This window comes from Falco cherrug, chromosome 3 (assembly GCF_023634085.1).
Source record: "Falco cherrug isolate bFalChe1 chromosome 3, bFalChe1.pri, whole genome shotgun sequence".
In the NCBI taxonomy this organism is placed as follows: Eukaryota; Metazoa; Chordata; class Aves; order Falconiformes; family Falconidae; genus Falco; species Falco cherrug.
Window position 1 is genome coordinate 31,839,531 of NC_073699.1, and position 15,734 is coordinate 31,855,264.

The 15,734-nt window shown below is 47.1% G+C and overlaps 2 protein-coding genes and 1 long non-coding RNA gene across 5 annotated transcripts in view; 1 reads left to right on the forward strand and 2 right to left on the reverse strand.

The window, feature by feature from the left end:
- The window catches only part of ESRP1 (epithelial splicing regulatory protein 1), a 34,930-nt gene extending 29,165 nt beyond the window's left edge, over positions 1 to 5,765 (reverse strand). For 2 of the 3 annotated variants that reach the window (XM_055705971.1, XM_055705970.1), the window contains exons 1-4: positions 5,178 to 5,764; positions 4,845 to 4,973; positions 3,849 to 3,962; positions 1,249 to 1,363 (exon numbers count right to left, since the gene is read on the reverse strand). In XM_055705971.1, the coding sequence (XP_055561946.1) occupies positions 1,249 to 1,363; positions 3,849 to 3,962; positions 4,845 to 4,973; positions 5,178 to 5,309 (490 nt within the window). In that variant the 5' untranslated portion in view covers positions 5,310 to 5,764. Of the gene's footprint in view, positions 1 to 1,248; positions 1,364 to 3,848; positions 3,963 to 4,844; positions 4,974 to 5,177 lie in introns of all 3 variants that reach the window. The other variant, XM_055705972.1, reaches the window with a different exon arrangement.
- Positions 5,766 to 7,752: 1,987 nt separating this feature from the next.
- Positions 7,753 to 10,559, reverse strand: LOC114017590 (uncharacterized). The gene is made up of 2 exons (XR_003562735.2): positions 10,350 to 10,559; positions 7,753 to 10,259 (listed from the first exon to the last, which is right to left on the reverse strand). It is a non-coding gene; the product is annotated as an uncharacterized LOC114017590 (long non-coding RNA).
- Positions 10,560 to 10,929: 370 nt separating this feature from the next.
- The window catches only part of VIRMA (vir like m6A methyltransferase associated), a 28,286-nt gene continuing 23,481 nt past the window's right edge, over positions 10,930 to 15,734 (forward strand). Inside the window, exons 1-6 of the mRNA XM_055704750.1 lie at positions 10,930 to 11,056; positions 12,627 to 12,742; positions 12,987 to 13,073; positions 13,477 to 13,525; positions 14,135 to 14,303; positions 15,203 to 15,325. Coding sequence (XP_055560725.1) covers positions 10,994 to 11,056; positions 12,627 to 12,742; positions 12,987 to 13,073; positions 13,477 to 13,525; positions 14,135 to 14,303; positions 15,203 to 15,325 — 607 coding nt within the window. The 5' untranslated portion in view covers positions 10,930 to 10,993. The remainder of the gene's footprint in view (positions 11,057 to 12,626; positions 12,743 to 12,986; positions 13,074 to 13,476; positions 13,526 to 14,134; positions 14,304 to 15,202; positions 15,326 to 15,734) is intronic.

Below are 15,734 nucleotides of genomic sequence, written 5' to 3' on the forward strand. Positions count from 1 at the left end.
ACTAAGTGTGAAGCAAAGCTATAAAGTATGGTGAGAAGTGATTTCTGCCCCTTCACTGAGGGAGTCTGATCTTAATTCACAGATGGCAAAGCAAAGCAGACAGCCTGCAATATTAAAACTTATGGTTAAACACCAAAAAAAAAATCCATAGCTGCATAAAATATCTATGCCCCTGCAACACAGGTACAAAGCCCAGGCAACACTAGTCCTGCAGTGAAAGATCAAAATAATTCAGAAGCCACAGACTTTCGAGTCTGAAAAATACTAGCTCTTAATGGCAACCAGTATGGACATAATAAGCTAGTCAGAGGAAAAAACATTATTACAAACTACAGCAAAACCCAATAAAAAATATATTTAAAAAACCTGTAAAATTCCTTTATCCATCCTTGCTAGCTAGCTTTTGTGGTCCTTGCTTCAGTAAGTCAGCAGGGAAGTGAAGGGAAGTGTTTTTCGTATCTGAGAACACATTTGAGACAAGGACTGGAGCCTGCAGCAAGAGGGAAGACTGACAGGGAAGCAAGGAGGAAGGCACAGCCAAGTCATTCACAGCCCCAGTTTCAGCTTCGCTAATTATATATGGCATGCAAACAAAACCAAGCTAAGATTAGTAAAGAGCCAGACAGGACTAGTTTACAGACCACTTAAGACTATTCAGAAATTAATTTTACACATACCTATCACTGAAAATGGAAACTTGTTATTGACTGAATCTTATTGCCAGCCCAGCCTCACCTTGCTAGGTGCAACACGTGCATCTTCCATGAGACTGAGTACTACATGTGCCAACAGCACCGCTGCCTTTGATTCACTCCCCAGCCAAAGATTCACTACAAGGTCACAGCAAGAATAACTTTTCCCCCTCCTAAAAGTTAAGATGGTGTCCCAACATTTACTCTTACCTAAATCTGATACAACAGGCAACCTCACAACTTTTAGTATTCATATCAGCAATTCAAACAAATGTGAAAGTTACACAAAAATGTATAGTTTTGTCTCTTTAAACTTAAAGGACAGTAAAGAAACCATACAGAAATCAAGAAAAAAAATACAGGATTTTCCCCACAGGAGCATGCATCCTCATGTTTTTATCTTTACATTTGTGAAAAAGCTCAGTACAGCTCCTAGTCACTCGTTAAAGTTATACCACCCCTAAATACGTGTTGCAAGCATTTACTCACGCATTTCCATTCTAAAATTCAGCCAAAGCTGTAACAGCAGCAGACATCATCACTGTTAAAAGGATACATTCTGTCATGGCTGCAACGTTGAGCTTGCTAAGGTCAGGTGAGCCAGGGCAACACTTCTTGAACTCTTTCCGCAAGTCAAAAAAGGAGTAGAAGCATTCAGGCAGCAAGATATTCTGTAAAAGGACAAAGTAACTACTGTCATCTAGGGTGAGTTTAATCTACTTTATCTTTAGATACCACGCTTTCTAACAATTTTCTTATCATGGGTAGGAAGATCAAGCAGCCATTGCTACAGGGAAACTCACGTAGCTCTTCTTAGCCATATAAGTATGTTTATGAACTTTTTTGCTTTCCACATGGTTTGAAGAGAAGTGTGCTTTTTCACTGCCAGAGAAACATCTGCTATTGTTACTGGTGCCTCAAATCCAATATATATGTGGGAGATCAAATGCCTGCTATTGTAACATTTATCATACTTGATTCCAATTTTGACTGTAAAGAGCCAGAGGGCACTCAGTTCAGTTTATAGAACCAAGTAAATTTTGCAAGACTAGCAGAAGATTGTTTTGGTTTACAGACAAGTATGAGTTTTCAGAGAATAGTCACGCTTCACACATTTATTCCCTTAAAAAAACCAAACCACCAAACAAGAAAACATCCAACTGTGAGCAGATGAGTGCTTGATATGCTGCAGAGGTTGTCAATCTATGCATAGGTAACTGCTTTAATTGCAGTGTATGAAGCCAGAAGCAAGCTACATAGCCCACTGGAAGTCAATAAAACCCTTTTTACCCCACCACTACATTTACCACATACTTTTAATTTTTGGGGGAGGTGGGAAGGAGAAGTTGTTTAAATCAACACAACCCCCTACTCCTTCAGTTAGCTCTTCACCCCAGACCTTCCCCCACAGACACAGTATTTCATATTCCACTTGGCTGTCTGTTGCGTGCAATGCCTCTCTAGACCAAAAGTAAGGGCTTACTGTGATTTAAAAACTGGTTAGCATCTTGGCATTGTAACAGAATGACAGGATATGTGAAAGCACATTTAGGGAGCCCAAAGAAAGAAGTGTAGACTCCAAAACAAGTTCTGCTTTAAGAACATTAGAACTTACCTTAGCATATGGACAGGTGCATTAGGTAAACTATACTCTTTAAAGAAAAACTTATGAAAATGCAGGTGTGCTTGCCAAGATTTCCTGTTCCAGTTTTAGCATGGCTATTTTATTTCCTCTATGAGAGATCAAGTTATGTACTTCACTGACATTCAGTTGGAACAGTTGATGCCAATTCATTCTTTGAATATCGTGAGCTGCTAGATTGGTTCAGACTGGGCATCTTAAAAGAAAGAAATATATTCTCAAACACCTAGCGATTTCTGCCTGTCTGGGTTTTAGTGATCCCTCACCGCAATCTCAGGATTAGGGTTTTGACCAAAAAACTACTACAGGTCTCATAAGCATCTACTTTACTTAATTTATAGACAGCACAGAACAGATCTTAAATGAATAATTCTTAACAAAACAGCAATAAATGATTTTTATGAATATTTGATTGCTATCAGTGACCCTGTGATGATCTAGAGAAAGGATGCTTGTACCCAACACCAAACAAACACAAAATAACCGTGGTTGTCCCTTCTTTTATCCACATAATTAACTGCATATAAAGTTTAACTGTATAAAACACATACCCATTACAAGCGAGAAGAAAGTCTGTTAAAAACCTGTTTCCACATTTTCCTCACATCATTTCCTATGACAAATTACATATGTAACGACTGTCCCTTCACTACGGGTCATGCTCATTCTTTCCCTTCTAAATTTTCAAAAGGTATAAATACTTAGAGCACCAACAAGTATTAAAACCAAACTCATCCAATGTAAGTGTTGTAACAGCACAGACTTGCAGCAGTGCCCCTTCAAAGATGAAGCAGCAAGTTGACGGGCACAGAAGTCAGTTGCAGTGATAGAAGCAGAACAGCTCAGAGCAACGCATGTTCATAGCAAATCACAAAACAAGATGTTATTAATATTGAAGCGGTTACTTCAGGACTAGAGACTCAATATTTTCCTGCAACCCTATCACTAATGAAAAGTAGGCAGGACCTCATAACACTGTTAGCGATTTGGCAACTCTGAAGTTATAGAAAACTCTAAACTATGGGACTAGTCATCACTCATAGCATGCCTCAAACTACTCTTTGGCTCCTTACAAATACGTGCACCACCCTCGGAGCATCAACTGACTACACAGAGATTGAAAGTTGCTGAAGCAAATGGTAAATGTAAAAGTTCCAAAAGACAGTTTATGATTAAGGTGGTTAAGTATTTGGCAACACTTCCAAATTCCCGCTTGTTAACCCATTGTTAACTTCCATAGGAGTAATCTGTCAATGCATTGCTCCTTTCTCAAGCACTTAAGAAAATCTTACTCCTGATTTAACTAATAAGGCATCTCAGGGCTACATAAGCATGAGGCATTGCCTACGCCTTCCACATAGACAGGCTTTTTAGTCTGGTAAGCATATTAACATATGATTGAAGTTTGTACTATGGTTGTGGGGAGGCACCCCCATACTAAAGAGAAGTTGATCAGTTTTGCACAAAGTCATACAAAGCACACCAAGAGTCAGACTTAAGGTACAGCTACATACCTTTTTGGAAGCTTCAGGGTGCAGAACCTGCCTAATGTGCAACTGTCCATCAGTACAGAAACAGAAGGAAGTACCTACACCAATGTTCAGCTCATTGCTCACAGACTGATTAAACTGAAAGCAGAAACAACAAAAGACACATGTATGAGAGATTGGAGTAGCTGTGCTAGGTAGTATCATCAGTTAGTAACATGTTACTCCTGGGGAGCGAGAACATGGAGCTGGAATTCCTTTTTGTATGAGGCTAGTCACTTCTGTAGATTTGTTTCTTACTAGCTAAGCACATGATAACTTCCACGATAATTATCTTCACAAGGAAATTGCCCCTTCCCCACCCTCCCCCCGGCTTTCTAATGAAATATGGCCACACAAGTAGTCCACATCACAGAGGAGAGAAAAAAAAATACCCTTTTCCAGGAGCATTTGCAAGAGCACTGCAAGAAGCCGTAAAGCTGGTTGCAGAGAGCCAAGGGAGTGCCAGGGCAGAAGAGCCTTTCAGACAGGACACCCAAGCATGCTGGAAAGGAGACAGGCTTTCAGCCCTACCCTCAGTGAGAATCACACACACCTCCCTGTTTACCTAGAGGCTTCTTTACTGTCTCCTTCCCAGGATTAACGAGCCACCACAAGCCTTACCAGGGCCTGCCACTACCCAGCCTTTTTGGGGGCACCCAACCTTAACCTCGTCCAACACTAATGGGGGCTCAACCTCAGCTGAGGTTCAGGGTCCAGCACAGAAGGAGACCAGGGTAGAGGGGTGCCTGAACCTGATCTTCCTCTCTTGGGGTTCAGTCCCTCCCAAGGCGAGTAAGCAAAAGACAAGGGAGCAAACCCCACCACGGATCAGGTTGCCTGGCCCACGGACGTCTGTGCTGCTCCTGTACCAGGCTCCACAGACCCCGTGGTGGCGGCGGAGGGGATACATGGATGATAACACTGCCTCCACCCCACTGAGGAGCCCCCATGAGAGACCAGCAGCCGGTTATGGGGAGTCACCTGTCTCAACGCCTGCTCCAGCGGTGCGGCCAGGGCCAGGCTCTCCACATCCACCTGGGCGATCTCCTGGCACTCAGCCGTCAGCTCCAGGTGGTCAGGCCGGACCAGCACATCGTGCAGGTGCCCCAGCTCCAGAGAAATCAGAGGAGGGACGAGTCAGCTAGCAGGGCAGGAGGCGCCCACCTACAGCACCGACCCCTGCCCTCCACCCGAGCCTGCTCCAGCCCGGGGCTCCCACAGCCGGCCCGGCGCTGGGGCCGCCCTGCCCGGACCCAGCACGGCAGGGGCCGAGGGAGGCTGCAGGCCGGGGTGCTCCCCCTCGGGGGAAAATACCTCCTTACTCCTCAGGTCGACCACTTTCCACAGGAGCTGGAGCAGCTCTCGCTCATCCGAGCCCAGCCTTGCCCCGTTGGTGCCCGCCGTGGTCACGAAGAGGATCACCAGGTAGTCGGGAGACGCCGTCATGGTGCCACCGGGTCAGTGGAAAGCAGCAAAAAAAAGGGGGAAAGGGGTGAAGGGGGGGGGGGGGGGGAAGGAAGAGAAAAGGCCAGAAACTTTCCCTGCCCGAGGTACTTCCGAGCGAGACCCGAGCGGCTGAGCCCCCAGCTGCAGCCGCACCCCCGAGGACCTGGCGCGGGGGACGCGCACGGCTGGCTGCCCCCCTTCCCTTCCCTTCCCACCCCCTCTCCTTCCCGGGGCGGGCGGCGGCCGCTCCCACGCCGGCTGCACCCCTGGGAAGCGCGCAATGGCTGCGGGCTTTTCTGCGCGGGGCCGCGGCCCTACCTGCCCCCCCCGCCCCACGTGGTGCAGGTAGCACACACCTGGCGCCGCCCGCCCATTGGCCCCGCCGAGCGGGGACGTGGCAAGCGCGGCGGGGGCGGCCGGCGGGGCGGGGGGCCGGGATTGCGGGCGGGGCGGCGGCGGGTGAGCCGACCGGGGCCGCCACGGGCTCCCCCGGAAGCCCCGACGTGCACCGACGGCGGCGCGGACCTGCCGGGCCGCGGTCGCCGCCGTCGGGGCTGTGCTGCTCCGGGAAGCTGCGTGTCCCCACCGAGGGGGCGGCGGGCCCGGGCGGGGCCGCCCGCTCCTGCCGGGGCACGTCGCGGGCGGGGAGGGCAGGGCGGCCCGGCGGCCGGCTGGACGGGACGGGACGGGAGGGCAGGCGGCCGCAGCGCCCGCAGCCGCCCCGGCGGGTCTCCGCCCTCGGCGCGGCGTGAGCGCGGCCGTCGGGGGCCGGGCCGTGCGGGGCCCGGGGGCGGCGGCGCGGGGCGCGGGCCGGGAGCCGCCAGCAGCAGCGCCGGCGGGGGCGGCCGGGCGGGCTGGGGCCGGGGACCCTCTCCCTCCGCCACGCTCCCGGCACCGCGGCTGCCCGCCCTCTGGCACGGCCGGTCCGGCCGGGCTGCCGCAGCCCTACCCCGGGCAGCCGCCGGGATTCTGCTCCTTGTGACAGCAGCCGCTCTTCATCTTCAGGCCATCGTTGCTTGCACATGTATCCTCTGCGCTCGTGTTGCTCAAAACTTGGTTTTTGTCATAAAAATAACAGAAAAGGTCACTGAGTGTAGGGTAAACGTAACACCAACTTTCCCCCAGGAAATCCTGTGGTACCTGTAGTTCTTTGTCTGTTTCCAACTTTAGTGTGGCGCTGCTTCTCTGAATTTTCGCCGAGGTGATGGTCTACAACATGCTTTTCTTCACCGCCGTTCCTTGTGCTGGTGCAGGTTTGCAGCTTGCAGTGCCTTTTATTTGCACATCGGTGTCTTGGTTTGGCAGACGGGAGAGGATGTGTTTCACCGCTGGGGATCCTGTCGGCAATCTGACTAGTCCTTAGCACCCAGCACCCTTGTCCAGCCCTGCCGCGGCTTGGTGCAGCGTGGTTGTCCTTGCAGGGACTGCCACCGCATTTCTGCGTGATACTTGATGTCCTTCGATAGACAGCCTTTGCACGATGTGAGAGGGCTGGAGTGATTTTCACCCTTTCTGCTATAAAATTTTGAAAATGACATTCACTGATAGCAGATGCTGCAATTTGTGGGGTAAAGATGGCAAATTAATTCCTCCTGTTTTTAAAAGCAGTGGCTGAAATTGGCCATGTAAATCTGGCATCCGGAACCACCTGAGCTAATTGTGCCCCTTTTGTCGGAGGGTTAGGGTGCCTGGGTTTCTTTGTACATTTGCCTTCAAACTTTCTGATGCATTGAGTAAAACACATGAAGCAGAGCACTGGGGTGTGTGTCCCTAGTGGTGGCCGCAGCTGATCGGTGCTGGGCATCTGAGGAGCAGGGCTGGTCCTCACACAGCGAGTTTGCTTCGTGACCTTTGCCTAGCCTCAAGAGGAGGGATTTCATGGTATAGAGAATTTGCACGGTTTTCCTTTCAGGTCTTAGTTTAGTGCAACATCTTAAAAAAAAACAAAAAAAACCCCAAAAAAAACTTTAATAAAAAAGCCGAGAAGTACATTTCTGAAATGACTTTGCATTGGGGCATTGCAGATGGATAGTGCGTGCTTGCTTGGTGGGTCATCTTTCAGTGAGATTTAATCATTCTAGATGGTTTCTCTCCCAATGCCTGCTTGGCTTTTGAGAGGGAGCCCTTGCCTTTGTGAGGACGATTTTTGGATGGGTACCTGTTCCTTTACTTGTGATTTATTGTGTACTGGCTTATGTGTTTCTTTTTTTTCTTTCCTTTTGTGCCTTATTGGCTCATCCTATCTTGTCTCTCTCCATCTAGGAGCATCAGACTCGCCAGTTTATTGCTACGGAAGGCTGCCATTATGTATAGTAACCCCTTTCATAGGTTAAGCTGTACCCCAAAAATATTTTTAATTCCCATTATGTCTTTTGGGTTCTTGATTAATCCATGTTTATTTAATTATTTATTTATTTTGGAAGCCGCTTGCCACTAATTGCTACTGTAGTGCCATTACCTTTTATTTTTCTCTTTCTTGGGCAATATGTTCCCTAAAACGCCTGTTTTCCAGTCACCGTTCCCATTCCACCCTCTTTCTTTCATGCCTGTAGTATCTGGTCTGACAACATGCACCAGTTGTTCAGGTTCCTGTGTTGTGTTGCCCAGGTTTCCTGGTGTTTGCGTACTCCCATTCCGGTTGCTTCTCCCTGGCCGTTTGTTATCCCAGGGCATAGTTAAGCATAGTCTTTGCATGAAATCTCACCTTCTGGATGACATCAGTGTTGTTACCTGCAGGAATGTACTAACTAGGGCGCTTTGTTGCATGATGACCTCTCAAGGCTCCTCCCAGTACCTTGTTGCCGTATTTCTCTCCGCTGGTATTCCTTGTTTCCTGCCTGCTGTCCATCTGCCTAATTTCCAGCCCCATTGCTAACTTTAGTGTAACTGTTTCTCAGTCCTTTTTGTATTAGTTCTGGTTTCCCACCACACATCCTTTTGTGCCACTTTCAGGACATTTCTGAAACTACTCGCACCTTCCTTTATGCTAAGAAGCTGGTCTTACCATCACCCACCCCCCAACCATGGCAAGAGACCTGCGTGCCCTCTTACCTCCTCCATGTTCCTGAAGCTTCCTCCTCTCACCCACTGACCCATTCTTTCCAGTTTATTTTGAACAAACCTGTGACTTTGCATATCTCATTGTCTCCAGGTTTTTCCTGCGAGTTCTGTGTCTCCCACCCTGCTTTATTTCTCCGTAGGAGTGTCTTCAATTCACCCCAATACCACCTGCAACTTTGTTATCCTTTACTGCACAGACCTTTGGTTCATGCCAGGTCTCCCACCTGTATCACTCTTCCCCATCAGTGCTCATGTTTTCTTTCAGAATATCAACTTTTTACAAATGGAATGGGAGAATTAGCAGAGCTGTATCATTTTGTTGCAATGCGTTAATGGTTACCACCAACTGTTTTTTTTTTTTTAATCTCCCTAAGATAATTGCTGCTGCTAACCAAATTCTGTGTTCTCCACTTTCATCAGCCAATAAATAACTCTTCATTGATAGCCAAATCATTCCCTGAAATCATGTAACTGGGTGTGACATTCAAACATGGCCGCTTTACCTTGCAGCAGAGAAATGCTAATGACTTGTAAGCCCAGCCATGGGCTGAAATCAGTGACGTTGCATTTAGAGCCATCTGAATTAAATCCTGCAAAGTCAATTCTTCTCACATCCAAAGCCATAGCTGTTACCAGCAGCGAGGAAATCACTGCAGATAAAAACGCAGGGCTGGAATTCCCCTGCCAGTTACTGAAACTACTCCTAGCTGACCTGGTTGCAATACTGTTCCAGGCTGTTCCAGGAGAGAAGCCGTCTGACTGGGACTGCGATGCTCTGGCACAATTGTAGGCGTGATGATGCCCATGTTTGGAGTAGATATGCAATACTACTCTTGCACAGAAGTCTCTGAAGAGACCATACACAATCAAAATAAGCCATGGCAAGTGTCACTAGCAGCTAGTAAGGCATTGTGCTACTTTAGCAAAATAGATGTAAAGTTCTTTGGTTTTCTACATTAAGAAAAAAAATAACTCCAGGAGTTTAGATCTATTTATCCATCAGGTTGAGAGAGCACTCCAGTTTGGGGCAAAAATGAGAGAGAGCAGGTAAATCTGCCAGCATGGCCAGGGAGGTCCCTTGATTTTCAAATTCTGAAATGTTTCTGTGAAGGGATTTGCAGTATTTAACTACATCTGTTGAAATGAGGTGGCAGTACTAGATTCGGAAGCAATTCCAGTCAATGCGTCTCCTTGCACTGCCACAAAACACTTCTTCAGGTGTGCCAATAAAACTGGTTATGGAACTGTGTGCTGTGGTCCAGCTCCCCAGCATGTGGTGCGGGGATGGGAACTTCCTGAACTAGTTTTACTGCTGAAAATGTATATATTGAACCACAGCCTTGTTTAAACCGATGCAATGTTTTCACCTAAAGTCCAGCCTAGGGGACTGCCACTGCTGGTGCAAGTGAAACTCTGGAGCACTGAGAAAGCAGCAAGTTTAGCTACTGAAACAAAAAAGGGACTTGCCAATTCCTGGTGTGCACATAAACCGGCTTATTTAATTAAGAAGCTGTTCCAGAAACAAGACGCAGATAATATGGTATAATTATCACCGTTAAGGAAGGTGCAGGTACGTGGCTGAGGCTCCAGTTGGCAGTTCAGAGATGCTACACATCCTTTTCTAGGCTTCCTACAAAGGTAACGTGGCACAGTTTTGCTGTTACAGACGTAGAGCTTGTACACAAAACTTGTGTAACCACACACTGCTTGCGTAAGATCAACTCCACATCACTCTCCTGGCCACGGGCTGATTTTGGCTTCACGGTGTCTTCAATGCATGTACAACTTCAGTGGCTGTTGCAGAAGGGCAGTGGGTGCCAGGCAAGAACATCAGGAGCCGTGGGGCGGTCGCAAGGAATTGTTCTACGTGTACTTGAGAGTTTCTTACGCCTGAAAAGGGTTAGTTTTAAATAGGGAAAGGCTGCAAAAGGAATTTCTCAAGCAGGACTTAATTTAGTCAGCGTTGAGCCGAAGCCAAACCTTGTGAAACCGAGCAGCAGCAAGGCTTGGGGCAGGCCTCAGCGGCGCCCGGCCACGCTCACGGCGCACACAGAGCCCCGCTGGGCAGCAGGGTTACCCCCCACCCCGCGCACCGGCTCAGCCCGCAGGCAACGAGCGCGGCGGCAGCGGCCCTGCTCCCGCCGGGGGGGCAGCCACCGCCGAGGGACAGCCCCCCAGCCCGCCCGCGCCTTTGCTCCGGCCCCAGCACAGTCCCCCGGGCCGGGGAGCAGCGGGGGCGGACGCCCCGGAGCCCCGCACCGCCGCCGCCGACCCCGCGGGTCCCCCGTGGGCAGGGCAACGGTGGAGCGCCCGCCCCTCTCCCTCAGACCCCTCCCCCGCTCCCGCCCCGCCCCTCTCCCTCAGACCCCTCCCCCGCTCCCGCCCCGCCCCTCTCCCTCAGACCCCTCCCCCGCTCCCGCCCCGCCCCTCTCCCTCAGGCCCCTCCCCCGCTCCCGCCCCGCCCCGCCCCCGTAGCCCCCGCCCGCCCGCCCGCCCGCTCTCGCTCCGCCTCGCCCTGCCCTGCCCCGCTCCCGCGCCCCTCCCCCGCCAGCCCCTGCGCGCTGCGGCGGCCCGGAAGCGCTCGCGCGGCCGCCCGGAAGCCCTTCCCCCTCGGCCGAGCCAAGATGGCGGTAGACACCGCAACCGAGCTGCTGTTTTTAGACACGTTCAAGCACCAGAGCGCGGAGGTAACGCGGCGGGGGGCGTTAGGGTCGCTGCTCCCCTTCTTCCTCCCCCTATTCCCCGGCTCTACTGGCGCTCTCCTGCTCTCGCTGGGGCCTCGCCGGGCCGCCGCGGCTGCGGGGCTGTGGTAGGCCCCGGCGGTGGCCGTCGCCTCGGCGGGTGGCCGGGCAGGAGGGAGTAGCCCCTGGCCAGGGGCTGGCTGTGGGGCGATCCCCACCCCCTCCTCGCCTTGCCCCCGCAGCCTTGTCCGGGCCGCGGTGCCGGCCCCCGCGGCGCGCCTAGCCCTGCGCTGTGCTGGCAGCCCGGGGTGCCGGGGGCTGAGGGAGCGTGGGGCGGCGGGCAGGCAGCGCAGAGCTGCAGGTAATGGGGAGGAGAGGCTAGCGGGGAGCGAAGAGGGGGAAAGTGGTTCGAGTAGCCCAGTAAGGAAGTCAGGGAAAGAGCCGTGCCAGCCACTTGTGAGATCCTCAGTGCTTTTCTATAGCTAACGAGGAGGGAAAGTATTCGTGTGTATGTGAGATAGTCCCTTAGATTTATGATCTTAGTTCCTTAGATTTATACATTGTGAACAAAATATTTCAAGCTTGCTTTAGCAGTGGGAGATGGTGCAGGTATTCCACTTGGAGGCTGCTGGGATCTTGTCCGTCCTTGAAGCTGCTTGTGTTGCAGCAGGCTTGCCCAGAGCTCAGCCCATTGTGCTGTTCGGGGGGGAAGAAGGGGACTGTCGGGGGGAAAACAAAAAGTCTACTGTAACATGAGAAAGATGTTGCAGAATCATAGAATATCTCAGCCTTGTTCACGGACAGGTATAAGGGAAAAAAAGGAAGTATTTTGAGCTGATGCTGTGATTCAAAATAAATGGGAAGTTATTCTGGAGTTGTTTCTAGCTGCCAGGATCAGGGAGACCCAAGTATATTTTTAATTCTACTATTTAAGACAGTATTGGACAGGAAACACTAGCTGCTACTGTTCTACTCCAGGGCAGTATGTTCTCTTATTGAATGTTTTTTAATTGTGTATAACGTTTTTGGCACTTTCATTCTTGCCCAAGACATTTCCCAAACCTGAACCTTATTGAGATTTTATTACAGGAAAAAAAAATCAAATTGGCCTACAAGAAAGCTAGAGAAGGACTTTGGTAAAGGCATGTAGTGATAGGACAATGGATAAAGGCTTTAAACTGAAAGAGGGTAGATTTAGATTAGATATTAGGAAGAAGTTCTTTACTGTGAGGGCAGTGAGCCCCTGGCAGGGGTTGCCCAGAGCAGCTGTGGATGCCCCATCCCTGGAAGTGCTCCAGGCCAGGCTGGATGGGGCTTTGAGCAGCCTGGTCTGGTGGAAGGTGTCCCTGCCCGTGGTAGGGGTGCTGGGAGCTAGGTGATCTTTAAGGTCCCTTGCAACCCAAACTGTTCTATGAAAAAAACGCCAGCCCAACAGTTTTGTCTTAACTGTTTAACGGTGTTCAGCATTTTACAGAATTGAATTTTTTCATTATTAGAATTGCAATATTAATTTGGTTAATAAAGAATGTTGTTTGCATTTTACATTCTTAGACTTTCTTTATTCTTTGTGTTGTAGCAAAGTACCAATATAGATGTAGTTCGTTTTCCATGTGTGGTTTACATAAATGAAGTACGTGTCATTCCTCCTGGAGTGAGAGCTCACACAAGTTTGCCTGACAGTAGGGCTTATGGGTAAGTGAAAGATACTAGCTATCTGATTTAGGAACACCTTCCTATTATTTTTTTCTTGAACTTTAATATCTCAATTCAACCTCCTATATAAAAAGGTAAAATGCATTTATGTGTTTGCTGAATTTGTAATTATTTTTGGGAATTACTTAAACAGTATAATTTAAAGCATTTTTTCCCTTGTTAGACCTACTAACTTTGATAAAGAGCTTGACTAATTTAATTTCTACTTTTGTTCTGTTTCCAGAGAGACGTCCCCACATACATTTCAACTGGACTTGTTTTTTAACAATGTTAGCAAGCCAAGTGCCCCTGTTTTTGATAGGCTGGGGAGGTAAGTACTCTGCAGATTAGTCTGTGACTTCATTATCTACCTTTTCTTCCTGAGAATTTTTTAGTGCAGAAAATGCACAATAGAAAAATCTGTATCTCCCGTGATTTTCGTGTTTGGTCTGGGGTTTGCTAGTCTGTGTTCTTGCCCTTTTCCTCCAATCTGTATGGGAGGGCAGAAGTTCATGCTTGAGGCGGAAAAGAGTCTATTATTTTTAAACTTACAGAGCCCGTATATATTAGTGAAACTTATTTTGTTGAAATAAGTGGTTTGCACTCTTGTCTTTAAGGGCATGTATTTGTTCAGTGTTTTATTATTGGCTTATGTGTTTAGTACTGCTGTGTTTCATTTCTGTAAACACGCTTTATATTAGTGGAAAACCAACTTTGTGTATTTTATTTAACAGCCTTGAATATGATGAAAACACTTCAATTATATTCAGACCCAATGCAAAGGTAATGCAGTGTGATTTAAACTTCTGTTTCTACATGCTTGTCATTTAGGTATAGATTTGGTTGCCTGTGGTGCGTTGGCACTGTGTAAAGCATCTGTTGTTTAAAATCTTAGTCTAAAACCTACCTGTACTGTTCAGATATTCGTTACTTTAGAGTCTGCATCTATAAGTAGAAGATTTGATTGCTGGACAAGTCCTATGGAGATTACCCACAAAACTATCCACTACTTGTGAGCAAAGATGAATTGGAATGTTGTGGCTGCAGGCCACAGCTAAGCACATAATTTTCAGTTCTGTTTGGGTTTATTTCATTCAGATCAGTGTTTGTATGACCCATGATAACGTGGGGTTTTTTTCATTAATAGGTGATTAGGCAATATATTGCAAGGAATTGAATACTTTTAGAGAAAGAGTATTTGTTTGTTGTAATGATTGATTTATTTGAAGTTTTTCCAGTTTTCAAAACTTGGGGCAGAGAGGTATTTTAATGTTTGGTCCTCTCTTGCTTTTATGCAGATACTGATACAGTGATATTCAAATAAATATTCTGAAGTTGTCTTGTGTTGTTTTTAAGTGCTTCTTTTTTTTATTTTTTTTTTTTAAACAACAGGTCAACACGGATGGATTGGTTCTAAGAGGGTGGTATAACTGTCTGACTTTAGCAATTTATGGCTCAGTTGACAGGGTAATAAGTCATGAGAGAGAGTCACCTCCACCACCCCCACCTCCGCCACCACCTCCCCAGCAACAGCCTGGTTTGAAAAGAAACCCGAAACATGGTAAGCCTTATTGAGAAGACAGATTTTTATTTTTTTTTTTTGAATTAACATTATAGTATCCCATCTGAAAAAAAACTCAATTCTTTAACATTTTAGAATTCAGCGGCTTTATTTTTCTGGCTTTATGTCTTTGTTCTTTAGTTTTGTGTTTTCTTTTAGATTTGTATTGAATGTTTTAAGTAGATTCTTATTTTTTTTGAGAGTGGCTTACCTGATCAATTGCTAATTACTTAGAATGGTCAGAATGCAGGTTAATTTGTGTGAACTCATTAAAATTTAGATTATTGAAATCTTAAAAAAAAGTGATTAGAATAGTATTAAAATCATAACAAGAAAACTTCACAGTCATAATTAACTTTCCTTTTGTGACTTATGTGTAAAATACATCACAGAAGAGTGTTTGCTTTGCATCGGTGTTAGAATGGCCATGAATAGGATCCGTGAATAGGTTTCTGTTTCAATTTTGGGTTTAGTTTTAAAACTAGAACTGTCCTGTTCAAGATACTTTAAAAAAAAATTTTACATTTTAATCAACTGTTTTTTACAACACAGAGTATTTGAATTTTGCACCCCAACAGCGGTAACTCAGATATTATTGATAGAGTTACAGTATTGCTAATGTCAAAGCCAAAAATGGCAATTACCCATGGCAATTTTAAGCCAGTATTATATTAAAAGACCATCAGTGTTAATAAGCTTGCTTAGTGATGTAGTTCTTGTTTCTATCAAAAGTGACTTCATAAAACTGCCTCGCATGCTGCAGATGCAGAATACAGATTAAATAACAGCTGGGAAATTAAGGTGTTCCTAGTCAAAAGTAGTACTGAAAAACTAAGATTTCCTGCTTCTATTCCTGTGATTCCATTAAATGCAAGTTTTTATTTTCACAATAAATATAGTTGATGGAGAGAAGGAAGACCAGTTCAATGGCAGCCCTCCGAGACCACAACCTAGGGGACCAAGGACACCTCCAGGCCCTCCTCCTCCTGATGACGATGAGGATGAACCAATGCCAGTGTCAGGTAGGATGAAGAAAGGCTGTGTTTTATCTGCTGCACATCACTGCTTAGTGGAGGCAGAATTCTGCGTTTGTGCTCGATATGATGTTTCCTGTCTGCTGTTACTCCTGCTGCACAGATGGGAAAGGGATTTGAAAGAAAAATTGTTGGCTATAAGTTGTATAAATTTAAAAGTTAGACTTGAGAATATCAGCAGTTGACTAATACACTGCTTGAACATGCTGCTCATATTTTGTTGACTCTGGTATTCATTGTCCTTCTCAATCCCTCTGAAGCATCTGCCAAGTTCTCTCTTCTCTGTATAGGTTAAAAGTGCCAAGAACTCTCTGTATTTCTTTATATAGTCTTAATGAACTAAGTGATTGTTGCTTGTGTTCAGTCTAATCACGTGAAGATTTTCCTTAAGATGCGC